At 38.8% G+C, this 26,297-nt stretch overlaps 3 protein-coding genes across 3 annotated transcripts; 2 read left to right on the top strand and 1 right to left on the bottom strand.

Annotated features, from left to right (window-relative positions):
• Positions 1–3,282: 3,282 nt before the first annotated feature.
• On the top strand, positions 3,283–9,603 carry tmprss5 (transmembrane serine protease 5). The gene is made up of 13 exons (XM_029517737.1): positions 3,283–3,530; positions 4,172–4,308; positions 4,699–4,779; positions 5,539–5,652; positions 6,044–6,179; positions 6,404–6,517; positions 6,625–6,668; positions 6,826–6,988; positions 7,124–7,308; positions 8,137–8,235; positions 8,319–8,461; positions 8,584–8,736; positions 9,541–9,603. The coding sequence occupies exons 1-13, from the start codon at positions 3,283–3,285 to the stop codon at positions 9,601–9,603; spliced, it is 1,680 nt and encodes a 559-aa protein (XP_029373597.1).
• A 27-nt stretch (positions 9,604–9,630) lies between these two features.
• On the top strand, positions 9,631–11,874 carry pih1d2 (PIH1 domain containing 2). The gene is made up of 5 exons (XM_029516727.1): positions 9,631–9,955; positions 10,594–10,720; positions 10,801–11,031; positions 11,171–11,442; positions 11,605–11,874. Exons 1-5 carry the CDS (start codon positions 9,773–9,775, stop codon positions 11,737–11,739), a joined length of 948 nt encoding a protein of 315 aa, XP_029372587.1. The 5' UTR covers positions 9,631–9,772; the 3' UTR covers positions 11,740–11,874.
• Positions 11,875–12,161: 287 nt separating this feature from the next.
• Positions 12,162–22,914, bottom strand: dixdc1a (DIX domain containing 1a). The gene is made up of 16 exons (XM_029516726.1): positions 22,676–22,914; positions 22,391–22,569; positions 18,237–18,394; positions 17,981–18,126; positions 16,338–16,427; positions 16,036–16,089; positions 15,885–15,935; positions 15,539–15,643; positions 15,383–15,436; positions 15,194–15,292; positions 14,324–14,401; positions 13,778–13,939; positions 13,583–13,649; positions 13,304–13,412; positions 12,996–13,104; positions 12,162–12,758 (listed from the first exon to the last, which is right to left on the bottom strand). Exons 2-16 carry the CDS (start codon positions 22,411–22,413, stop codon positions 12,675–12,677), a joined length of 1,389 nt encoding a protein of 462 aa, XP_029372586.1. The 5' UTR covers positions 22,414–22,569; positions 22,676–22,914; the 3' UTR covers positions 12,162–12,674.
• Positions 22,915–26,297: the final 3,383 nt, after the last annotated feature.

Here is a 26,297-nt window from a genome sequence, read left to right as displayed (position 1 = left end):
AACAGAGCAACACAATTATTAAATCACAGAGGGGAAACCTGGCTGTCAGTTGGTGTGACTATGTTTCTGTCTGTGTGTGTGTTTGTTATTTACAGATCCATGGCTTCTGCCCTCACTGTGTGCTATATCATGACCTGGACAGCTTTTGCTGGGTTTTACTTCTTGAATACCCAATTGCACTGTGACACTGCAAATATCAGAGACAAAAAAAAACCTCCTTCACGCTTTGAGAAAGTTCAACCTGTCATTTCTGATATGAACTTGCCATAAGCCTATACATGTCAGAGTTTACCCTCTACATCAAAATCCTACCCACAGTCACTGTTTTGAAAATCCAATCGCATTGGAGGAATCCAACATCTTGTACTTTTGAGAGGCAACACAGATGCATTTTATTGCTCTGTCAACCAGTGTGTAAAAAAAAAAAAACTTTGACAGCATCATAAAGTATTCATTTTATTTATTTGTTTAATAAATATTCTAATATTGAAATATATTTTAAATAAAGATTAAAATTTTTTTTAAATGTTTGCTTTAGTTGGACTATACTAGACTTTTGTAGTTAGAGTACAAAATACACACGAGTAGATTTACAAACTTCAAAACTCAAAAAAAGGCCAACAACTAGCTGATTGTACAGGACATAAGTTGAATGAACTATGATGGAGAATGACCACTTCACCGAACCAAGATTTAGACGACAACAACAACTAAGTTGAAACACTGATAGTTCAGGGACCACACCACATACTACAAATATATTTAAAAACTGGTGCAAGAATAGCTTCATATTTTGGGGAAAGAGAGAAAATCTATATCACTGCTGAATGGTAGTGGACAGTTTGCTCATTGTAAAGACTGGAAACAAGAGAGTCCAGCTTTTCGAGCTATAGCCAAAGGTTAACTATTGTTTCCAGTTTAACTCTTAAAAAAAAAAAAAGAAATCTTTCTTCATTACTTTAAATAAGCTCCAACTAAAATCAGTTATTCGAATTCGAAGGGGTACTTAAGGTCATGTAAGAAGGCTGTGGGTGAATGTCAGACAAAAAAGCCCAAAACGCATTGACCAATGCATTTGGACTGTGTGTTTAGCAGGCCCCACTTTATTCTGCCAACATCTGTGGGCACTACAGCCCTTAATAGCTGTCTCTGTTGAGAGGTCACGGCCAACTATATCAATGATCCAACTCTCATGGTGAGGCACGCGCGAGTGAATCAGTTTTAAATGCCTTGGTGGGGTGGACCTTGACAAACGGCTGTCAAGGCAAACACTGGCCAAATGTTAAAAAGAAACCTGTCTCTGTTCTGCTCAGTTAGAACCTACTACTGTGGGAGAGAGTCTGCATGAGACATTCAAGGTCTAGACACAGAGAGACACACATACTAATGGCTGAGATAAAAGTGGAGCTGATTGAATCTCACAGCACCAAACATGAAGCATGCCTTCCCCTCAGAGCACTGAGATAGATACAGCTCCAAACTGGGCTGCAGCCAGTCTCCTCACAGTGCAGCCTCACACTGTTGTACATGAATAAATGAATGAATGGTATCCACGATGGGGCACCTGTGACAGACTGTTATTGTTGTGCAAGTCACGCCGGAGGGATTTACACATTAATTAAAATTTCTGGTCAAAACATGGACATGAGCCAAATTCTCAGTTACTCAATAAGATTTTTATTTTAGTTACATTATTAGCCCAAATCATTTCTGTAGTTTCTTTCGATATTTTGTGATAAATGTATAACATTACTATGCAAATATCATGCTGTCTCTAGAGGAGCATTGCTGTGAAGTATTTGTTAATAAAGCTTGGTTGAATTGTTTTGAATTGTTGCTTTAACTTTATGGTCATTTCAGAAGATTATACTGAGAGCGACATTTATAGTATTTTCTCCTCCTCATTTATACCAGAGAGACGATTAAATATTAGAAACACGTTCAGTATAACATGACTGCAGCTACTTATCTTCATCATCAATTAAACTGATTATTCTTTAGAAATGTAAAGAAATTATGAAAAATGTTCATGGAAATTTCACAAAAGCCCCATTTATATTCAAATGCTCTCATTTTGTCTGCTCAACTGCATGTGGACATTTAATTAAATTAAGATTTTAGGATTAAGTTTCAGTGATACAAAACAAATTACAGCAACAATCTTCTAATATGAGAAGCTAGTAACAGGAGGCATTTACCTTATTTGCTCAATAAATGTCAGATGTTAAAACTGTTGGCAATTGTTCTACGTCAGTCTATTGATTAATCAACTAATCGTTTCAGCATGAAATACTGCATGATTAAACCACAGAGCACACCGCTCAGAAAATACTGAAATTTCATCAGAGGAGGGAGACATGAAAATCCTTGTTAAAATTTCCTGAATTACAGTGTACTGTTTGGTTCCTTGTTCTTCATTTTGCCACTACAAGAGGAGGAATATGGTGCAGCTAACATTTATCAGTGTGAGGTTCACAACCGTGGCAACATGAATTTCAGCTGTTGCTCCATCACATCCACTTTACAACATGGATTCAATGCTCGTCACACTGTTTGATTTACAAGTAAGTATGTACAAATAAGTTTAGATGAGCCAAACAGATTTGGTCCATTTCTTGAATTCTGGTTGGCAGCCAGATGAGGAGGAACTTTCTTCCTGGCAGTTGTTCCCTTCAACTGCAGTCTCACTAAATCAACACCTTGCATGCAGAAAATGAAATAACCTTTGTATCAAATGTTCCTTTAGATACATTGATCTAATTAGGTATTTTTTTCTTCATAAAGATTTCATTTAACATGTCTTTTATGAAATTAAGAGTCAACAGTTTACGCTATTTTCTAAACATTTTCTAAAAGATGTCATCTAAATCATTGATCCTTTCTGAAAATTTTTTGGGCAAGTGATTTACTTTTGAAGCCATACAAATGTCACCCTTTTGACTTTACTTATAAGAGAGAAGATATTTAAAAACTGTAAAAACTATGTTTTTCAAAAAATCTGACTGTGAGCTGGTTAAAAGAGTAAAGAGAGGAGAAAGTCATCTGTCAGCAGGCAGACAGAGCAGACTTCATTTTGTTTTTGAGTGTTGAGAGATGATAACTTTGGATTCCCAATGATGTGAGACTTTTCAACAATCTGCAATAATGACCTTTTCTCCACAGTAATCTGTCGGGTAATAAGGTGTCTCAGGTGAAAATGGACAATCTTTTGGCACAGGTGAAAAGTGTTACCTAGCAACTCCCCCGGTGTTCCATCAATAGTCAGCTTGGCGGTATCTGGAGATGCTCCCCCCAACAAAGACTTGGTTCAGCTTCCACAGGCCCCATGACCCCCATGAACAAACAACAGCCTCATTCTCTACACCACTGCTGACCTCATTGTATCTTTGTGAAGAGAAAATCCAGAGTTGCATTCTGTTAAATGGTGCATCAACTGCGAGCAGGACAGACCTCTCTACCTCCAGGGAAGGCCTGCAGATGAGCACGAACAACGCTGCCTTTTCCTTAGGACTGTACACCAAGAAAACATGGTAAGAAAAGGGCTTAACATTCTTTCCTGTCTGCTATCTATCTCACATTGTCATCTTCACTTGTACCATAGCAATTTAAAGTAACAGCTGCTGTTTACATGAGCACTCACTTAAAATTGAAATTATATGCATATTATAACCTAGACTGTACAATGGTACTGAATTTCTAAAGTGCTCCTGCACATACCTCCAACTCATACTAATTCCAGAGGCCACAATTACATCTTTAGATACATTAATGTGCAATGCTAACATTAGGCAGTAGATTAGTTTTGCTCTATACTGATTATACCTATTTCATCTATTTTAATACTTTCAATATGTTGTATATAAGAGTGTAAACCCAAGAAAATATTCACAAACCTTTTTTTAAACTTCAGGTTAAAACCAGCATGCTGAGGCTTAAATTGCATATTATGCAGTATTATACAAACAAACCTGTAAAAATCTACAGCTCCATATGTTTGGACTGGCCAGCAATAACTGATATTCAGGATTATAGTGCTCCTAATTAACTCTGACAGAGCCTTGCAGGTGGTTGAGGCGTAGGTCGCATTTATCACAGAGAAGAAAATTTGCTATAGGTTTATAAAATAGGAATATTAATGAGGTCTGACAAGCCTGGTGTAACTCTTTTAGAGTCTTGATGGGGACAAATTATCAGTGATTGAGAATCCAACGGCTGTCAGTCATCCTTTTCACTCAGAGAGCACAGCAGGAGTCACAGGGACAAAGAGAGTCCAGGGCTGGTTAAAAGGGATTCATTCTACAACTCACGGTAAGCTCCAGCAGGGCACCATCCTAATAGGCATCAAACCTCAGACTACAACAGGATTTTTGCTTCATTAGTGGAAAAAACAACAGAGCTGCTGAACACACTGAATACACTGCCCTACATGTAAAGAACAAGCCTAATTAAGACATGCTCTGGATCAAACCAAGCCGAAGCTGTAATGCAGAGATAAGACCTCCAGAAAAGCAGCTGCTTTCTTATAGAAATGCCACTGTGTGTAACTGCTATTTGTCTCTTTGGCGTTATGCATGTACAGAACATAGTTTGTTAACCGCTGTCTCTGTGTCACACTATATATGTATGTAAGAGCTAATATTTAAAATTCTTCTCAGTTGTATCAGAAACCCTTAACTCCCACCCTTACTGTTGCTTTAGCTCACAGACTGGTGAGGCTGCTGGCAGCAGTGTGTGCAGTTGGGTTCCTCGGAGGCTTAGCTGTAGGTGTCTGGTTTCTGGGTGAGTCACTGTATTAGAGAGAATCACTAAATGAGCTTAACGGCAACCAGGACCTGAAAATGAATGTGCAAAACGTCTAGTTACCTCTAGTTACAGCCTGGACAAGGCCGTAAAGTTATAGATGTTAAATATGGGGCTGCAAATAATTATTTTCACCACGGATTAACCTGCCAGTTATTCCTCTGACTGATCAGTTCATCGGTCATTTAAAAGTTTTAAGTGCAAACTGAGTGGGACATTTTGGTTGATAACTAGATGCATAAAGCAATTACTGGCTGATATGCTGGCCTAGCTGACACTGGCGCTGTGGTATCAAAGTATCAAAATTAGTTCAAATCTTGGAATGATTCATTATTCCAATTTTTACTTCAGTTTATTAGTAATTCAGAACTATATTAGGAAAGCTCAGCTTCATGAGTAGAACTTTAAAAATATAGATCTCTAAACTTTCAGGAGTCAGGTCTCCACCACAGATAAATGTTAGGTTTAAGTGAGTAAATGGAGCAGGACCAGAATTAACTGAGCAAATTAAAACCAGGACATATGATGTATCAGACTGTGCTGCACAACTTTTCCTCCAAGACAGATTCTGGGGCAAAAAGGCAGTTTTAGTGAACCTGCTGTATAGAAACATTTAATTAGTTTCATTTTCAGCATTGTAATATATTATTGCTCTGTAAGAGAGGCCTTTAAAACTAACATGTTTTTTCTTCCTTTTTAATGACGGATAACTCCTATTGTAACTTTTACTACATATAGTCAAATTTCTGCTGAGGCCTACCCCCTCCCAAAGTCCAGTGGGACTTGGGGACACAAAGGAGACATCTTTCTGCAATGTGACAGAGGATATTACCATCTCAGACCCCAGGAAAGGTCTGTGTTCCCTCCCCTCTTTGATGTTTAGTTTTGTGAGTACGCAAAGATTACAGGATTATGTGGCTGCTTAGCTTATTGTTATTTATGTTCAAATTTTGTGAGACCTGCTCATGGTCAACGTCTGTAGAAGTAATTATTGTTTCACGACAGCAAAATTATCATTCACTAACTGTGTCTTGCTGCTTTTTGTTCATTCTTGAAAAATTCCCATTGACATAAAAAATTAATAAATAAAAATCACATTGATTGTATTGATTTATTTTGTATTGACGACAATACCATAGATATTTGTGTTTCTCATAATTGTTTCCTGCTCATAAAGGAGGCTCATTCATTACTGTTGACTGAGAACTTGTGTCTGGAGGGATTTTCAATCAATCAGGTTCAGTGTTTTACAGAATTAGCCCAGAGAACTCCCTCCTGGAGATTCAGTTGGGGAAGCTGCCCACCTGGCTGCCGGTGTGCTATGAGAGGTGGAACTCATCGCTGGGAACGCTGGTCTGCAGGCAGCTGGGTTATCTGAGGTTTGTACTCACAACAGCATCACACACCACCTCAACCCTTAAGAGTGATTGTGACGGTAGCGCCCACACACTAACTAGTTTAATCTTAGCCTGCTTTGCTAAGGCTAATGCTTTGGTTTATTTGTGATCTGCTAATGCCACATTTATAATCCTGCTTCACACCTTGCAAGTCTGAATTATCATATTACTCACTCCCACTGATTTTGCATGTGTTCGTTTACCAGATTGACCAAGCATAAAGGAGTGAATCTAACTGATATTGGGCCAAACCACACAAATGGCTTTATACAAATTACCTCAGAACACAAAAGCAGCCTGGAAACTATGTGGCAGCTCAGGTAAGGCAATATGTCTGAGGACATCATACTCCTAATGATGCAGAGAAAATTGTGGCTACTAACATATTAATTATGCATCATTAGTTACCTAATTTATTTTCATTTAGGGGGAGCTGCATCACAGGGAAGGTTATCGCTTTGCAATGTTTTGGTGAGCTTTTTTTTTTTTTTTTTTTGCACTTTGCACCAAACTCAGTTCTAACCCATTTCTTGAAAGATGTTTTGTGTTTCATGTTAGGCAGAGTGATTGGTGTCACTTACTGCAGTGCTTTTAAATTTTGCTTCTTGATGAATAAATAACTATATAGAGTGTGGGACACGAGCTAAGTTGCCAAGGATAATCGGGGGAGTCGAGGCAGCACTGGGCAGGTGGCCCTGGCAGGTCAGCCTCTACTATAGCAACCGTCACACCTGTGGAGGCTCCATCATCACTAGTCAATGGGTAGTCACAGCTGCCCACTGTGTGCACAAGTAAGATTACTGGCCTTCCTAGCATTAAAGGTCAGAGTTTACAGCCTGAATGAAAGACAATAATCTGTCATTAACAGCTGCACATTACTCAAAACAACAATGCTCTTATCAACATTTGTCTCTTCTTTTCGTCAGCTACAGGCTGCCTCAGGTATCCAGCTGGGTGGTCTACGCTGGCATTGTCACCCGCAGCTCTGCAAAAATGGGTCAGCACACAGGACATGCTGTGGAAAAGATAATCTACAACAAGAACTACAACCACAGGAGCCATGACAGTGATATAGCCCTGATGAAACTGTGGACTCCACTTAACTTCACAGGTCAGTCAGCTTGTCAGACTCCTCATGCCTTTTGCATACCACATGAGCTTAGTTAGCAGCCTCACAAAAAAAGTGAGACCTAAAAAGAAATGCAAACTATGGTCTAGGTTTATTCATCATCATTATGAAGAATGATGTACACTGTGAACCTAATTAATGTTAATTTATTTCATACCCCCTCTCTTTATGCAACTACAACATTTAATATAACAGGTTTTTTATTCATTTTTAAATGTACTCATTCAAATCAACAAAGTCTACATGTTAGGACAAAATTACTCTGTTTTTATAAAAAAAAATAACTGTTAATAAGTTAATAAGTTACCTTATTCAAAAACATTTTGAAACTATATCTACTCCTAACCATCACTTAAAATTAAACACACACACACACACACGTTTAATTGCTAGATATAATATCACACACTACTGACAGTGACATACTGGGTCACAGTTTCTGTAAATATCATCAAATCACTCTTGTTTATAAACTGAGATTTCAGGTAAGCACAAACAAACCTTTGCGCTCTAGCACATGACCGAAAATAGCCTACTAGTGTAAAACTGCACACAAACATTATTCTGCACAGACAAACATCCAAGTAAGGTAGTAATCAGAATGCATTTTTCAAGGTATTTAAGACCTAGTGAAAAATTACTTGACAATCCAGAAATACTCTAAAAGTATTAAAAAGGATAACCCTGAGGGAGCCAACAGTGTACAGTGAAAAAAAGCCCTAATCATTATTAAGTATTTGAAATAAAAATCATGTTCCAAATGATCAACTATTTCGTTCTCAAATCGATTTTTTTCCCCCCTTTAACTAGATACAATTAGACCAGTCTGCTTGCCTCAGTATGATTATGATATCCCAGGGGGAACACAATGCTGGATTTCTGGATGGGGATACACACAGCCTGATGGCGGTAAGATCTTACTGCAGAGCTCTAGAAATAAATTTACATCTGAGAGCGCATTTGTAGAGAAGCCTATGTATTTTCTCTTGCAGTTCACTCACCTGACACTCTGAAAGAGGCACTCGTTCCAATAATAAGCACAAAGAAGTGTAACAGCTCTTGCATGTACAATGGGGAGATCACATCACGGATGCTTTGTGCCGGATACACAGAGGGAAAAGTGGATGCATGTCAGGTCAGGAGCATGTTTTGAACACTAACTTGCAGATGTGTTTTAAAAATTCATCCTCCTTTCCACCGGTATATCTAAAGCTGGGACAGTCTATAATGAGGAGTGGGTGTTTATTACCTCTCTAGGGGGATAGTGGGGGTCCTTTGGTCTGCCAGGATGAAAATGTGTGGAGGCTGGTAGGGGTCGTCAGCTGGGGGACAGGATGTGCTGAGCCCAATCATCCTGGGGTTTACACCAAAGTGGCTGAATTCTTGGGCTGGATCTATGAGATGATTGAGGTAAACAGACTTTTTAGTAATTCTGTGACACACAGGAATTAAATGATTAATTAGTTAATTAGTACAGGTATAACGTCTGTAATAAACTCAAATATTTCCATTTGATAAAATTTTGTACTCTGATAACATTTCACTGCATTACATTATGATTTGCTGGTCAAAAGTGTACACTTTATTTTGACTTTGTAATCATTGCATTATTAGACTAGACAAGTCAGTAGGTATGTAAAGTAGTTCAAATTTGCCTCACAAATTGGCCAACATTGATATGCTGGTACCACAATAAACTATGTATATAACAAATTCAACAACCTGCTGTTTTTCTGCTCAAAGAACTTCATGAAAGCAGTACATCTAATCATTTTTATTATTGCCATTGCCACTTAAAAAGATGAAAACATCTTATCTGAGAATCCAAATTAAGCTCTCACAGAACCGTTTATTATTTTTTGTAATCAGCATTAAGATGGAATATTTACAAATGCACAATAAATAAATAAATAAATAAAAATAAATAGGTTTTCTTCTACTAATGTTGACCATTTTCCACCGCAGAATTACTGAGGAGCCCTCCTGAAGCACAATCAGAGGATGCCACTGAAAGCACTGCTCCAGACAACTGAAAATTACAGCCAACATTTTTACTTTTAGTGTCCGTTGTATAGAAACATAATGGCAGTCTGAAGAAGGCAAGATGCATTTTTACGTATGTTTTTTCATGTACTGAATTTAAATTATAAGCGAGTCATAAATAGCATTATGAAGTTGTGATTATTGAGCTGCACTTCACGGCCTCACCGCCAGATGGCGTGTCTGTACCGTTTCCGCTCATCGTCTCCATGGCAACTGACAACGGTAGCCGGGTAGCAGTGTTTTTCCGTGTGTGTTCGTGTTGGTGCTGCTCCGTTTGCATTCTCAACAAAGAAATAATATTAAGGTCGTCCGCTTTTCTTATCACAAACCTTACTGACCTAACTAGCGGCTAATTAATATAAAAGTTTGCTAACTCCGAAGAGAGAGGACATTCACCTTGAAAATGTCCTCCCGTTGCGGGACGCAGGAAGTTTTGCAGCAGGTCAACCAGATCTGGTCCATGCTGGACGACCTGTCTGAAAATGACCCCGAAGCTTACAGCAGCTTCATCCGAAAACAGATGGAGGGACAAGCTGAAGTCATGTCCCCGCCTCAGCTCCACTCCTGCCTGCGTACAGACACGCTGGTAAGTGACTATCGGACTATCCGGTGACTATCCGGTGAAGTCTGCCTCAGGTGAGTGAAATCCCGCGACAGGCCAGCACAGGTGTGTCTCGTTAATTGGGACCGGAAGTGTCAGTGTCGGCTAAATGGTGAGAGCCGGCGGTCCGTTTCCGCTGTTTTTACACAGTTCATTTTGAAAGCGTCCACATGTGGTCACAAACAATACATTTTAAAAGTCTACGACACACATACAAAGTCAGATGCAGGCAATTATGGCTTAGTTATAGGACCACAAGTCCGTCTTAATTTTTCATCTTATTTTGTTTGGTCTACAGTCAATAGACCCATCAGAGCACCATTTGAAAACACCCAAAGACATTCACTTTCATCCGAGGAGGCTGAGAAACCTGTAAAATACTTGGTTTTGAAAAGCGATAATCTGTGTATTTACTTAAACCTTTACTTCAATCAAGGATTGGATAGCTGTCGCTGTACAGTTTACTGTCAGTTCACATACCATTTGTTGTCACTTCTACTCCACCTTAATCTACAACATATGACTTTTACTACACTCAATAAAGCTGTCACACTGGTGACCAGGTCAGAGAGAGGGTGTGTTTTGACAGTAATTTACAAACAGTACATCTGTGCTCTCAACAGGAGCAAAACAAAGGGTTGCTGTATATCAACATATGCAGCTGGAAATGTGTGCCTGCACCGAAGGATCCCAGCAAACCTTTACCCATATATCCAGGAGAACTGGAAACATGCACAAGTGAAGATCAAGGTAAAAGAATTGATGTTCGTGGTACATGACATCTTGGCCTCTGGAAAAGTAACTAATAAATTGGATGTTTCCCTCTCTAGATTTGTTCAGTGTGTTGGATGTAGCATTAAACCCTGCAGTGCTAGAGGAAAGGAAGAAAGAAAAGACCGACATCTATATGCTAACCCTGAGCTTTGCACAGCAGCATCTTGGGCTGAGGTTATCTCAGGCGTACACTGTCATCAGCAGTAGCCCAAGAAGTAGTCCAGATGATTTTCACCGCCGCCTTGGGTTTCAGAAGTGGTCCAAGACCCCCAAACAACCAAATACAGGTAGATCAATGAGTTTAATATCCCAATAAGCTGCTACAAACCTTTTATGTTAGCACCAGTTTCAATTTGCTCTTCCAGGTGTATCGCCTTTCACCTGCTACCTCAGTTTGTAATAATTTGTAGCACTCGATTTTTACAGCCAGTCAAACCCCAGCTGCTCTCCTGCAGCAGATTTCCTCTCTACGTTCAAAGAAACATGATGTTGAGCTGGAAGCTCAAATTATCCCGAGACCCGCAGAGCACAAAAAGGATTTGATCCAGGTCATCTCCACCACTCTTGCACAGCCTATGAAGCCAGAGTATCAACTTCAGGTGAAAATTGATGCAGCAGGAGTTCCTCACAGTGTGGAGCTGACAGTGGAGCTGCCAAAGGTTTGCTTGATGTCAGAGTGCCAGCTGAGAATCTCCAAGGTTAGCAGTTACACACTCCCTAAAACAGTTATAATGAACCACTTTAGAAGCCAGTTTGTGTCAGTGCATACATGGATGTCATTAAAAATACATAACTGACCTATTCCTGCTGTTGTGGGCCATACAATGTGCTTACATGTGTAAATGTGTTTACATCTGTAGGATGATGTCTTACTGGAAGTGGAGGATATTTACTTTTTGCTTGTGGAGTTTCCAAAACCTGTGAAAGAAGACACTGCATCTGCTGTCTTTAACAAGAAGAAACGAAGACTCACATTGAAAGTAGATGTTTTTTGATCATTTGTTAAAACCCACAGAGGTGATCAGTCCTGTTGGGAATGGCCTGATGATAAATGTGAAACTAGGAGCTTCAACAAAATAACCAAAAAAAAACTAAATGTCTTTTCTGCAATTTGAAAATCATTGGAAACACATTATACTATTGAAAACCCAAGATGAACAATAAACAGTTGACCTGTAAGTTGTTCCCCCTCCCAAAAACAAAATGTTTTTCTGAAACAACATGTCAGTGTGTGGGTTGATCTGCAACAGCAAATTAAATTCTTAACCCAAAAAACATTAATTGACTTTAATGAAAATCTGTGGGGTTTGTTTATTGATGTGTGGGTGCATGAGTAGAGTTGTTTAATGGGTGGGAGCTGGTGTACAGTGTCATTACCTGACCCCAAGGGGATAATTGACGACAAAATTATCCATGCAATAATTCATGTTTATTAAAACATCAGAATTGATGGAGAACAACAACATCACTATTTGGCAATCTGGAACATGTGAAAAATGTCAGTCACCACTTCAATCAAAAGAGATGCATACTATGTACCGATTACAGCTTTTTGTGAGTGTATCAAATATTTATTGTAAATCACATGAACTTTATTTATAAATCAAAGTGTCAAATCACATTACTGGCCATGAATTTGTAGGTCCACATTCTTATTTTATAGTTTTATAGCTGCAAACAATGGTTAGTATCTGTTCTTTAAAAAAAAAAAAAAAAAAAAAAAAAGTTGTACACAAATGTCATATTCAAGTCAAATTGTTCATATGAAACATTCACTTTTAAAGCATTGTTTTATACACACCGTGTTAGATTCATTGGTCCCAATTACATGTATTATAACTACTCTTAGGGCATCCCAAGTATTTTTATGTGAGATCCTGCTCCAGTGGAAACAACTGAGGTTTGTCGTGCTGATCTTTGTTTTTAGGCTCTACCTCCTCTCTCCATGGTCCTCCTCCACCCACGCAACAATCTTTCCCTCCCAGCCAGGCACAACTGCTCCATCCTGGAATACCTGCAAAGCCAATACCAACATTCACATATCGAAGAAAGATTCACATCTACTGAAAATGATTACTCAGTGTTAGCAAATTTCTGGAATGACTTTCTGTCAGCCCATAGAGTTTGGAAGTCAGAGCAGGCACAGCAGTAATTAATAAATATCTCTCTTTAAATGGCAGTTTATATTAGCCTGTAGACGCTGATGTGACTAGAGAACAAGGTTATAATTATTGTAAACTCCCATGCTAACCTCCTCTTTGACTGTGCCAAACTCTGGGTCAAGGGCCTTGAAGTGGTATCTGAAGTTGCCTTGTCTGTCTACAGCTGCCTTGAAGTCTCGCAGTGTCACCTCACCGAGCCTGTAAGAAAGCACAGACTGTCAGCCACTGTCCAACCCTTTCTGCTACAAACATTTAACCATCACTCCAAATGAAGTATTTATATATAGCTATGGCCATGCAAAAATCCAGCTGTGACCCAAACATTTTCATATGAACTCCAGAACAAGCAGTAACTGTAATTTTAACCCACAATACCGTGAGGTGTGTTTAATTTCACCGTTTTGGGATGTTAATCAGGAACGGAGTGAGCGAGCGATCAGTAAAGTAGAGCACTTTTGTGGAGACGGCAGTGTCCAATCCTGGGCTGCTGTGTGAGTGTGCCATTTCTAGAGATAATTAGAAAAACACCAAACATTCACAATCACAGGCTAAAATGGCCCCAGCCTCACAGACCATAATGCTTGCTCGGCACATAGCAGTATAGCTGAACGGCCTGGCCAGAGTTGAGATGTTACAGAGAGTGACAAATCCTAAAGAGGAATTTTGTTTGTCTCACTTGAGCTTGGCGGCCAGGAGTCACGGTCTGTTGAGTTGGCTCTGCGTCCTGGTGATTTAAATTCCTCCTGGAGGTAGAACCAATTACTCATGATAAACTGTCAGTTGTATTCTGTTGTTGACTGATCATTCATCAGGTGATCTTTAAGCTGTCTAAAACAATGTGTATATGTATGTGTGTGTGAGAAGTGTTTACCCCTCTGTCCTGCCTCCGCTGTGTGTCCAAAGAATGTAATCGGTCCATGAGACTGGACACACCCTGCTCCAGAGTGTCCAGGCTGTGATGTTGGGGATCATGGCCAGAAAAACTGTCCCTCAAACTACGCAGTGCCTCCCTGACCAGCTGCAGCTCTTCCCCCTGTGGCAAACTCTCAGTCAGACCATTCTATACATGCAAAACTATTTTGGTCTAGAAAAGGAACATTTTTGTCTTTATAAGTCAAACTCTGAACTTATTATCTCATAATATCATAGCCAAGGTATCATGATTTGAATTTATCTCACTATTTAGATTATGTTGCTAATAATTGTAAGTTTTTTTATTCTGATTTGTTATGTCATGAATTTGACCTGGTATTTCCTAACTTTAATAATATAGTTTTTGCATTTGACTCATTATAATACAATTTGTTTGATCAATAATCAGATTTTTTCTCTGTCTGTTGGAAATTTGCTTCAATACAATAGGATCAAAATGAAAACAGTAAAGAGTTTATTGTAGTTTGAAATAAAGGATATGTACCGGTGCATTGTGTTGGAATGCTGGAGGAGATGTTGAAGCCACCGAGTTACTGTAACCACCACTCTCAATCCTGAATGACTGAAAAAATATGTGAAAACACAAACAAAAATATGGATGGTGACACTATATTTACTTTGCCTGCATCCAAATCCTCATAAAGCTCATTCCTCACCATTGCACTTGTTTGTATGTTTCTTTCGCAGCACTAAATCACCAAATGCATATTAATCTGCAGTTGAAAATAGGCATTACTTTTTACTATTGGAGAGGACAACAAGAGTAAACCTTACTCTCTGCATGAAGACTACTGCACCCAGTTAGGTCAGAAATTTCTCAACAAATAAAAGAAATAAATATTTTTACAAATCTAAGCATACAAAGAAAATAGAAACTTGGAAAACCAGCAGCTTTATCCATTAAGCTGCTAACAGACACACAAAAATGTACTCATTATAAAATAAAGTTTGATTTCTTCAACCTGTTTGAGTACAGCCATTATCGTGCTCTTAATCAATGAAGCACTTGCCAAAAGGTTTAAAGGTATCGTCCTTGACAACATTTTTACTTGACTAAAGCTTAGGTGCATTTTCTCCATTGGAATCTTTTGGTGAAAACGATATCTAACAAAGTTAACAAATGTTTTTAATCAATAAGATGTATCTTTCCGTGCAAAAGTGCTGACAGGTTGAGGAGCAAGTAGTTTTCTAGTGGGGCAGTTATGAGAGGTTTTTCCTTAGACTGTACTTTTATTTAAATTGCCTTTACTTAGTTCTATACTACTGGAAATGATCTGACTTGATTTATTTTGTTCATGATATGTACTTTCCAACACATGTAGTGAAAACATATGAAACATGTTGTAGTCCTTACCCTTGCAAGGCTGACTTCATGTGCTTTATGCTGAGCTCCATCATGTTTTTGCTGCTGCTGCTGCTGCTGCTGCAGAATCCTATCCTTCCTCATGAGCTGCTGCATTGTAGTAAGAAAGCTGGATGAAATTATTCTGTATGCATATTTGTATTGCGGGAATACATTAATTTTAATAAGCAAAGACGATACCTCATATTCACTGAGTAATTTGTTCTGTTCACTTAATTTGTGTTTGAGTTCTGCCTGCAAACAGATACACTGATGTGAGGCCATATCAAGGCTATATCATGCAAGTATAGGGCAAATATTTCTATCGTGGAAAATGGAAATCATCACCACTCTTACATTTTCTCCTTCCAGCTGATCTTTGGCCATGTTGCATCTCAGTAGTTCCTGCTTTAGCTGCAGCACAGCATCCTCCTGCACAGCCAAGCGCTGCTGCAGAGCATCCTAATGAGGAAGCAAGTGAGATCAAAGAAATGTGTGCAGAAGACCTGAATACAGATACACTGTATGCATCTGTCAAAAGCATACACCCCACTCTAAATATGATTATCATTATAAAGAAACAAAAGATGTATGTGTGTTTGGTAGAACCTGAAGAATCATCAATTTGGGGATAATATTGAATTAAATCCTATAATCCATTTAAGTACACATACAAAGGACAAAATAAGAGTAAGCAGTTTACCTTGATGGCCTGAATATGTCGCGCCTCCTGTTTGTGTCTCAGGAGTTCCCTCTAAAAAGCCACACAATTGAACAGAGACATTAGAAAGAGGGACCTACTGCCTGGACGACAGCTCTTCTATACTAAACCTAATTACATTTACGTTCAGTACCTTGAGATCAAGGGCTTCCTCCATGCTTTGGTCCAGACGACTGCGGATTAAAACCTTGAAAAGGAGAGGGCGTGAGCAGTGTAATTAGAGAATGGAAAATTGTCACATTGTATGAGGAAGCAAAGCGCCTGCATGACAGCAGGCTAGCAGTTTAGAGAGATTCATTTGTGCTCTACGGTATCCACACTCAAGAGGAGGGGTTCCTGCAAACCTCATCACAACAGAAGGGCTGACACTGACACTTCACACAGAGTGGCGAGCAAGTGTTGTTTTCTTGAGTTAGCAGAGAGAGGGCACTGTACCAGCTGCTGTTCAGTGTTCGCCCGGCTATCTCCGAAGCTCACAGATCCATCCTGGTCCTCTTCAGGGAGGGAGCCATTGAGGAGCAAAGCCTGAGAACAAAGGAAGCCTTTATCTTTCTGCATTTTGTATTTGCGTTTGTCATTGTACTTGATTGCTCAACTAGTTCCCCATTTCAGGTGATCAAGCCAATGTATTCGATGAGGTAAATCAAACTGAAGTAAACTGAAAGCTTTGCTGACTTCATCCCATCACCAAAACCAACTCAGTCATTCAGATCATCATACACACTCACGTTCAGAGCTCTTTTAAAGTCTGTTAAATTAATGTTAAACACTTTTAAATATCTCACATTGAAAATTGAAGTGTATTAGCTCAAAAAAGCACCGGCTTTTAGTATTCTTAGAGTATAAATGTCTTCTTTCTTGTACTGCAAGAAACCCGCATTTTATTCAGGCCCATTTTCTTGCACAGCTCCATGAGTCCAAATAAATACTTGAAGGTCAGAAAAAAGTCTAATCTAGTGTGGAATCACTGGAGAAATCTCAGATGTGGATAGTGACACAGAGGTCTTGGACCAGGTAACACACTCAGAATGAAATTTGTACACTCAGCGAATACTGTTTCTAGATAAATTGGATCCTGTAAAAACAATCATAGAGACAGGTGTACCAAGCATAGCACAATGATTGAATTCAGTTTAAACATGACAGTGCTATGTGAGCAGTTGGCAGGACAGTGTATTTCAGTAAAAGTCACCTTACACATCTATTCTTTGCCTCAGTGTGTTAATAAATGTTATATTTTTAAAGGCAGAGTTGTTTGTTCTGTACACACTACATGTTACTTATCTGTATGAATACACTGGGGAAGAATATGAATAACCATCACACTGTCTACATTTGAAGTTTGACCTCTATCTGTCAGTAGAAAAGGCTCAAACATTTTGCCCTCACACATCATTAGATTGTTCCACTGTTTCATATTTTTGCGATTTGTGTTTCTAGGGTGTTTTTATTTGTTATGCATTGAAGACTGCATCACCAGCTGCTTTGATCTCCATATTCTCCATATGAATCAGAGTGTGGAATGAGCATGAAACTTAAAAAAAAAAACAAAAAAAAACACAACAACAATAACTGAGAAATTAACAGAACATTTTTGAAAAAGATTTAATTTTACCTATATTTTATTTTTGTATATTGCATTTATACTTTGTAAGTAGTATACTAAATATTAGATATCAATTGAGTGACAAGTAGTTACTTAATCATTGACTGTCACAAGATACTTCTGAAGAAACTTGTCAGTGGACAAGTTTATGCAAACTAACCTTTGTATTGATTTTCTGGTGGAATGTCCAATGGTCAGGCTAAAGCCTGCTCCCTTTGTCAAATGTTTCAACATAAACAATCAGAGAATTAGATATCAATTATGAATATTGCTGGCATCCTTGATTGTTTTGTTCTGTCATCAGTTTGAGTAAATGGAAAAAAAAAAAAATCACAACTGGGGATTTGGCTAAAATCTGCTAAGTTTCAGTTGCTGCTTCATGTGATGCATCTGTGGTCTTTGAGCCTTCTGTCAGTGTGTTCACTGCAGCGGTGCTATTTGTTTTTCTTGTGTGCTGTCATCAGGAACTTACCTGTAGGCGGAAGACCATCCTCCTGGCCTCCTGCATCTCTTTCTCCAGCTGCTCCTGGTGGGCGTCCAGCTGCTCCTCCCAGGATTTCTCCTCCTCCTGTCCATCATGCCCGAGGGAGGGACACAATCCACAGAGGGACACTTCCTCTGAGAAAAAGAGATGAACAAGGAGGGGAGTGAAGCGGAAGAGCTTTTTTTACGTTTGGATTCACTGCATCATATTTTGGCCAACAAGAGCTGATGCGCACCCAACCAACCTGTGACAGATTTTTTTTCTGTCAGCTCAGATTTGTCATCCTGAGGTTCCCCATGGTCCTCAGACTGATTATGGACTGCTTCCTCTTTAGGGGTGTCAGTGTACTGGGTGATAACATACTCCTCTTTGGGGGAGTGAGCAGGGCTGGCTGAGCTGAGACTGAAACAGATGGTGGTCACAGGCAGGAATCAGTGTGTTTGCATCTCCTGCCAAATTAACAGCAATAAATAAACCTGACTACATAAAATTGAGATGTACAATTTAAGAACTCCCAATGCAGCCTAAAAATTTATTCAATGCATCTGGGCTTAATCTTAAAAATCTGATTTTGAACACCATAACAATGCAAAAATATATATACCAGTACCAAAAAATAAAATCGGTCAGAAACACCTTACTAGCATTAAAACCTGTTCAGAAAAATACACAATGGGAGCAGGAATACGTCCCACAGGAAATTCTTTACATAGTTTACTCCCCCTTTGGCCCCAATTTGAAAACATGTTTGCATGGTTTATGAAGGACTGGGTTTCTTGCAGCTTGTATGAATATATGTTTTGTGTTTTCTGAAAGAAACGCTAGTAGCTTCAGGTTAAGGCTGACTGTCATCTTCATTCTGCAATGTTTGTAGAAATAGGATAGAGCCACTGTGATCTGTGACCTGTGGGATTGTGCATGATCCTTTAATAGTGGAGTCTGTCTTTTTCCCTTTATGTCTGTGTGGGAAAACAAGCGTGTGTCTCTAGAAACAGGTCTAAACAACCATAATTCATCACCCTGGTCCTGAGGCAAAAAACCCCGATTTTTTTTTTTTTTAAAAAGACACACAAAAATAAGTAAAATTGGACTGAGCTGTGGGACAACACTGTTTTGGGAAACCAGTGAATGACCCGAGGGATTGCATTTGAACGGTCAAACATGTTCTTTTCATAGTGTATGTATGCCGACAGATCTGGATTGCAGTTGCAGAGATTTTCTGCTTTGCTAATGACCTTACTGAGCACTGGTTAATATCACTACCAACAAATTATCAGTCATATCTGAGTCTTCATTACCTCTGCATGGAATAAATATGTACATATTCCTAGGACCTATTTATCATAAAGTTCTGTGTTCAGACTGAGTCTACAATAGCGAAACGGAGAGCCTGTATTTAGAAATAATTTAGAGATAAATGCTAATTTCAACAAATGAACTGCTTAAAAGTCACCAAACAGTCACCATCTTTCTTGAATGTAATCAATCTAACCTATGCAAGTTAACACTAACTTAAGTTGGCTATTAAATCTACCAATGTATGTCTGCTTAGGAAAGAGAATATAATATGTCTGTTAGCCTGACTGGTTCTAAATTTGAAACTAATTCAAAAACAAACGGCAAACACACACAAACTCATGATAATATAGTTATAGTTATTCCTCTGAAGCACACCTTCATCCTTTAACAGTAGTTTATAGTTACATTTGTCTTGACGTGTCTGTCTCCCAAAGCTCACTGTCACAGTTGGCTGCCACTAATCTCTTCGGGAGATTTTCGCTGGTTGCTTTTTGTTATCAGACGCATGAGCTTTGACTGTTCTTTATAATCATAACAGCATTTCCTTCCATTAAGTCACATAGTCAACACCTTTTCTTTACTGTGCCATTTATGACTCATTTGGAAGTATTGTTTTTCAATTCAAAGTGCAATGAAACTGGAGCAACCTGTCAAACTCATTCAGTTCTATTCATCTTCTACTTTCACTTTTGTTTACCTCAACTGTACCCCCTCTACATGTTGTTTTATTAACCTTCCTTTTTCAGTACTTGGACATTGTATTACCTGCAGGAGAGCCCTTGTGAGTGCTTTTGTTTATATTTTGCCCTAATTATTTTGTGTCACCTGCATTATATTGTGGTCTGTACATGACTTACTAGTGTGTTTTTTATAGTTTTAGTTTATTGTGTGTGTGAGGACCCTGTTGAAAAGAGGTAAATTCTCTCTCACTCACCTTCTCTCTGTCTCCCTCTCTCAACCCAACTGCTCAGAGCAGATGGCCGCCCACCCTGGGTCTGGTTCAGTCCGAGGTCTCTGCCTCTTAAAGCAAGCTTATCCTCACACTGTTGCCAAGTGCTCGCTCATGGAGGGATTTGTTGGGTTCCTTTAAATTATTCGATTGTGTTATGGACCTGCCTTTGGTGCTATATGAATAAAATTTGATTTGATTTGATATTTCAATTGTTAATTCTATGGTGCAACTGAGGGTGTCTGGAATGTGTTGAAGCAATGTAGTTACGAACAAAACCACAGGACAAATCAAAAAATTTGACCTGATGTTACAGTTCAGCTGAAGGCTGGGGGCTATGAATGTTTAATGATAATCACTGCAATAGTTGTTGACACAAATTCACTAAAGACCCACAAATCTCACTTTGATATAACACGACAGAAAAAAGGTCAGGAGACGGCCAAAATTATATGGACTGATTATCTGCTGGACACCAACTTTCATGCCTACTTGTCCAAAAATTAGTCAGATATTTTGGTGTGGATCCAAATGAGAAACCAACAGACAGGCTTGAATGGTTGTCTTGTTGCTGCCATGAAATACAAGTTTGAACTTTAGAGTTGAGTCATGTGACAATTTTAGGATACAATCAGCAAACAACATCAGCCGAAATATCTTCTCGGCTACTCAGAAAATGTTGCAGTAGCAAGTCAAGTAAAAAAAAAAATAAAAAAATCTAACTGAGCATCCTATCAGATGTTGCTGTGATTATCTCTGAGTGCTTTCTACAAGGGGGATCAATGATGCTGCCTCCCATCAATCTTGTCATTGTAGATGATGACATAATTAAGATAGCCACGATCATTGTTTCAGGGCAGAGTTGAGTAAATTCTAACCAATTTATTTTAGATGCTAGCTGCTGATCTGCTACATCAAAAGGAACACATACAGATAGATGTGGAACATATGAGCTAAGCCAAAGATTAAACACTGGCATTACCATGAGATAAGCTTCAGTGCAAAAGATTAATGTTATTTAATCAGCAGCAGTGGAAAGTTACAACATACATTTACTTGAACAGCTAATACAGTTAAGGTCAATTTGAGATACTTTTGTGTATTCCCATTTTGTGATACTTTATATTTACTTTATATTTAATTTTAGAGGTAAATTATATTTAAGTTACCTGTTACATTTCTGATCAAGATAAAACCTGAAAACAATACTCCACAACCTTTATGGTGTTAGGGTCTAGTTAGGTAACTAGCTGAGAGATTTCAAATATCAAATGTTGGTTAGCAGTCTAAGGAAAGAACGCTGATGATTCACAGGTGGACAGATTTTGACAAAGTGGTTCAATACCTTGTGAAAAATATTTGAAAAATATTTGCAGGTGTAAGTGATTTTTATTTTTTGTCCTGTTTTACAAATATTTTTTTTTATTATGGACCCCACAATAAAAACACACAGAATGGTAATTCAGTTTGACTTCAACCAGCTATACACTGATCATTCTGTATGTACGTTATCTTATGCATGTTATTAAGGATTTTTGCATTATTGTATTGACATTCACTCAGTGTCTGGGCACTTATTCACCATGGGTGAGCAGCATGGAAAGCTTGCATTAACAGTCAGAGGACTTTAATTTTGAAGTTTATCCTGAAAGAGAAGCTCAATATGCAGAGACTTGGTGGTGAATACAAATCTAGGAAAAGATGGCGGCTTAGAAAATGTTCACAGGCCAAAAGAAAACCCTATCTAACTTCAGAAGAAAACAACCAAAAAAAAAAAAAAATCATCCTGTATTTGTTGTTCAAATATCCGAAAAATGAAATTAAAAAGAGCTGGGAATGGAAGTTGGACTGTGGTTGCTAGGCAATAGCAGGTCAGCTCACACAGACACAGAGAGGGACACACCCACACCTACTGCACTGTGAACACTGAACAATAACCTGCACAGTCTGGGCATCAGGTCTGCTGTCATGGTGAAATATGTTTCTAACACTGACTGAGATACATGGATGCTGTGCTGTTAAAAGCGATGAAGATGATGTGTACTCATAAATTTAGGCCTTGGGTGTTGGACATCCACCTCTACTCATGCACTCATGGACTGTAGACAAAACAACAGCCTGTATAGCGTTACTTAAAAAAACGCCCTTACCATTTCATCTGTTTGGCTCCCATGGTGGGGTTTACAGACTTAACCTCCCAGACAGTTGGACCGCCGCATCTGGGTGATGCCCTGCTTCTCAGTTAGGACCATAGCCCAAAAACAGCCGGAGGCAGCTGGGAGGGGAGCAGCCCTGAACGCAGCAACCGGAGGAGTCTCCACGTCGCACACTGTGTTCAATCAGACACAACAGCACATTCAAATCGTCTGCAGCAGCATACTCCTAAAAACATAAAGCTCCAAATCCTACACATTAGTTCTTCCCCTGAATCATACCAAGGCTCAGTCCTAGCTGGCAGAGGCAGAAAGAGAGAGACAGAGAGGAATGAGGCTCAGCAACATCAGCGGCTGAGGTCGCCTTGTGGTTGAGCTCACCAGCTCCCATTCACGAACACAATGTTTTTTGTTCCGTGCAGACAAGAACTGATGCAGCCCTTGTGCATCTTTTACCCTTTTTTCTCTGCCGGTCTTTTTGCATTTTCTGCCTCCGCCCTCCCTCCCTGCCTCCTTCCTTCTTTCTCTTCTGCTTGATCGCCCTGGCTTTGTATCAGTCTTTCCTTCTTTCAGTAAGCATGGATGTCAGACATGGCTCTGTCTGGGTGTGTTTACCCTCCCCCCCTCTCCCTCATTCCTCCTGCCTTCTTTCCCCACCGCTCTCGCCTTTCATAAAGAAGAGGGGGAGGAGGCTGAGGAGGAGGATTTTCTCATTCTTCCTCCTCTCCCTTTTCTTTTTCTGTACTGTATGCCACTTCAGCTTAAATAAGAGCCAGCAAATGGGTGGAAAACAAGAGTAAAATTCACATGAATTAATTTTGTTTGATCGGCAGTTTTTTCCTGAAAAAAAGATCATAAGCTTGTTTAGCAATAACCTCACAAACTGAAAGGAGACGTGAACTATATATTCAGAGGTGTGCGCATTCATTCATTTATTTATCACCCTATGTGAGCTGGGATTGGCTCACATTGGGTGAGGACAGGGTTCACTCACACTCAGACCTACGGACAATTTAGAGCCACCAATTAAACTAAACATGATGTCTTTGGATGGTGGGAGGAAACCCACACAGGCACAGGGACATGCAAACTTCTTTTTGTGGACAGAGCCAACCACTATGCCACCGTGCTGCCCAAAGTGTGTGCAGTTATGTGAAAATATACAAACAACGGCATCTGCAAAATGCATACATTAGCCTACAATTACAGCTCTTTCCAAGGAAGTGTTTTTACCAAAATTGTTCCAGAAATCCCTCAAAAAGGATATTAAGGAAATGCAATAAGACATCAAAGGCAGATTAAACCTAAATGTAAAAAGTACATAAAAGGTGTTTCTTCAATGTGGTAAGTACTATCTGGAAAGGCGTTTTGACTGAGCACGCTGCCATTAAGCTCTTAGAAATGCTGTTCGTATGATGAGGCAGAATGTGAAATAGGTCTCAACATGGAAACTTACAATCTGGACAAGAACAAAATGACTGCACCTTAAATACTGTACGAGCACCATCAGCACATGTGCCACTACGCTAATTTATTGTAGTGTGTTAATTCAGTTTGTATTGATCCAAAGGTAGGGAAATACTCAAAAGCCTAAATACACGCATATAGTACATATTATTATTATTGGACTAAAATGATCATTTAATTAATGACACGTGATTTACATGTAGAGTGTATGTTGAATTAATTATGTTGATTATTTGATTTAATTCATCTACATCTGCAAATCTGAGCAGTTAAATTTTTTTATTTATAAATTTTCTCTTATCCCTGTTTGGGGTCACCACAGCAAGTCAGCTCTGTGACTTTCAAAATTGATTTGGCCACAGTTTTTACACCGGATACCCTTCCTGTCGCAACCCTCCCCATTAATCCAGGCTTGTGACTGGCACAAGCTTACAACTGGTTTGTGTTGTGTTTGGGGTTTGAATAAGTACATTTTTAAAATACATATTGTCATTTCAAAGAATACTTCAATCCCACCATTGTATTTGTTATTACTGTTTTTATTATAGTATGGGCTCTTTATTAAATGAGTGGAACCACCTAGAATATAACTGCAAACTATCATAAGATTTCTTTAGGAGTGCATTTCAAGCATTGCAAGCACAAGTGAGCTACACAGGTCCTGAATGTGGCTGGCAGGAATTTTTTACTTTTGAACATTTGCATATTGAGCTTCACATCTAACACATTGCCAGAAAGATATCAAGTTTTCCAAAATGTTGAATTATTCCTTTTATGTTAATCAGCACTTGCACATAATCTATGTCACTCAAATTAGTGATACTTATTTCATTGCGCAGCTGGTTCCAAACTAATCAAAGTCTAAATAGACAAGAGGACACAAGCTATATAAAACTCACTCACTTAGTCCTTGATTCACTGTCTTGTACTTCTGAGATGTAAAAACTCTGTGATAGAACACTGTTCATGAGTTGGTCTTGATGTGCATCTGTTTCAAATGTGCACTGGGAAAAAAGGAAAATATGGCTATGCTTTCCTCGTGAAAATAAAAGTGTCTGTGAGGTAGGAAAATCAAAGTGTCTGATAATGCTGGGCAAGTATTAAACTCAAATAAATAAACTCAAAGTGTGATCTTCCAACACTCAATTTAGTCCATGTGACATTTCCAAAGAATGCGTAGGGGCATCAATATTAGGAAGAGGAAGTTCTTGGTGGAGGATTGAGATCAGTTAGACATTCCATAACTTCTCATTTTCATTCTTGTCAGTGTTACTTTGGATGCGTTTGCTCCAGTATTAAAAAGACAAGGACAGGTACAGAACAGGCAGACAACGAGGACTTGGCAGGCCAAGATGTGGCAGAGGGAATTGGGATAAACAAAGCTTTTCTTTTGCAAAGAATATTCAATTCACGCACAGATGATATATGAGGAATGGCTTTGTTGTTCAAAGCATGGTAAGAAAGTCATTCCACCACTGGGGAGCCTGGAGGTGAGAAGAAAGCCAGTTTGCCACAGGGACAACATGCAGTCAGGCAATTTGTAAATCAAATGAGATGCTAAAATGGAGCATATTGTTTGCATGGTCACCGTGGATTATGATTGTGAATAATCATTGTGCCTGCTATGACAAGAGGTAACCATCTATTTCATTTCACTGACCTTCAAATGGGATTGTGTGAAGCACCTCAGTAAGATAAGACTGATAAGACTTTGTCCCTGGGATTCTCCTCCCATTTTTGTTGTCAAATGCAATTTGTAAAGGAAGTCAGCGGCTGTTTACACTTATTGTTTGGGTTATAACATCAGAAAGAGTCAAAGATAATTGAAAGTCAGTCTCTTATTATAAATCAACTGGAGCCCAAAACATTTCTGCATCAAATAACTGCCATTGTGAAATAAACTAGTTAATCTTCACATTCTTTCACCCAAGTGGGAACAATAGTTAACAGGAAAATAGCAAAAATGTTTGCATTTGTCCTGTTTTTACGAATCCCAGATCTACTTGAATCCACATGAAAAAACAACTCTGAAAAACAATATCATAGATGGCCATGCTGGTGGAAGTATTCATACACTTTACCTCACGATAAAATAATAAAAGTAATAGAACAGCACAAGTACTGTTATGCATCATACTAACTAAATCATTTTAGGTTTTCTTTGTAAAACGATAATGGTAATACAGCTGGAGAGCAGAGGTAGCATAAAATGGAAATCTTCAAATAAAAGAAAACTCCATTATGTTCAAGCTTGTGAATAAGTGTAATTAGTTCACTGAACAATTTCCAAAAAAGGCTTTGGTTCAGCGTCGATAGACAAGTAAGTAGGTAAGTTTGACCTAGCAGTTTCAGTTCTGTTCTAACTTGTGTGAACACTAAAGACTAAAAAGACCTTGAACCTCCAGGCAGGATGAAATGACTTAAAAAAAAATAATAA

Source organism: Echeneis naucrates, chromosome 13, assembly GCF_900963305.1.
Source record: "Echeneis naucrates chromosome 13, fEcheNa1.1, whole genome shotgun sequence".
Taxonomy (NCBI): domain Eukaryota; kingdom Metazoa; phylum Chordata; class Actinopteri; order Carangiformes; family Echeneidae; genus Echeneis; species Echeneis naucrates.
The sequence above is the reverse complement of the archived record's forward strand: the minus strand, read 5'-3'. Positions and strand labels throughout refer to the sequence as shown.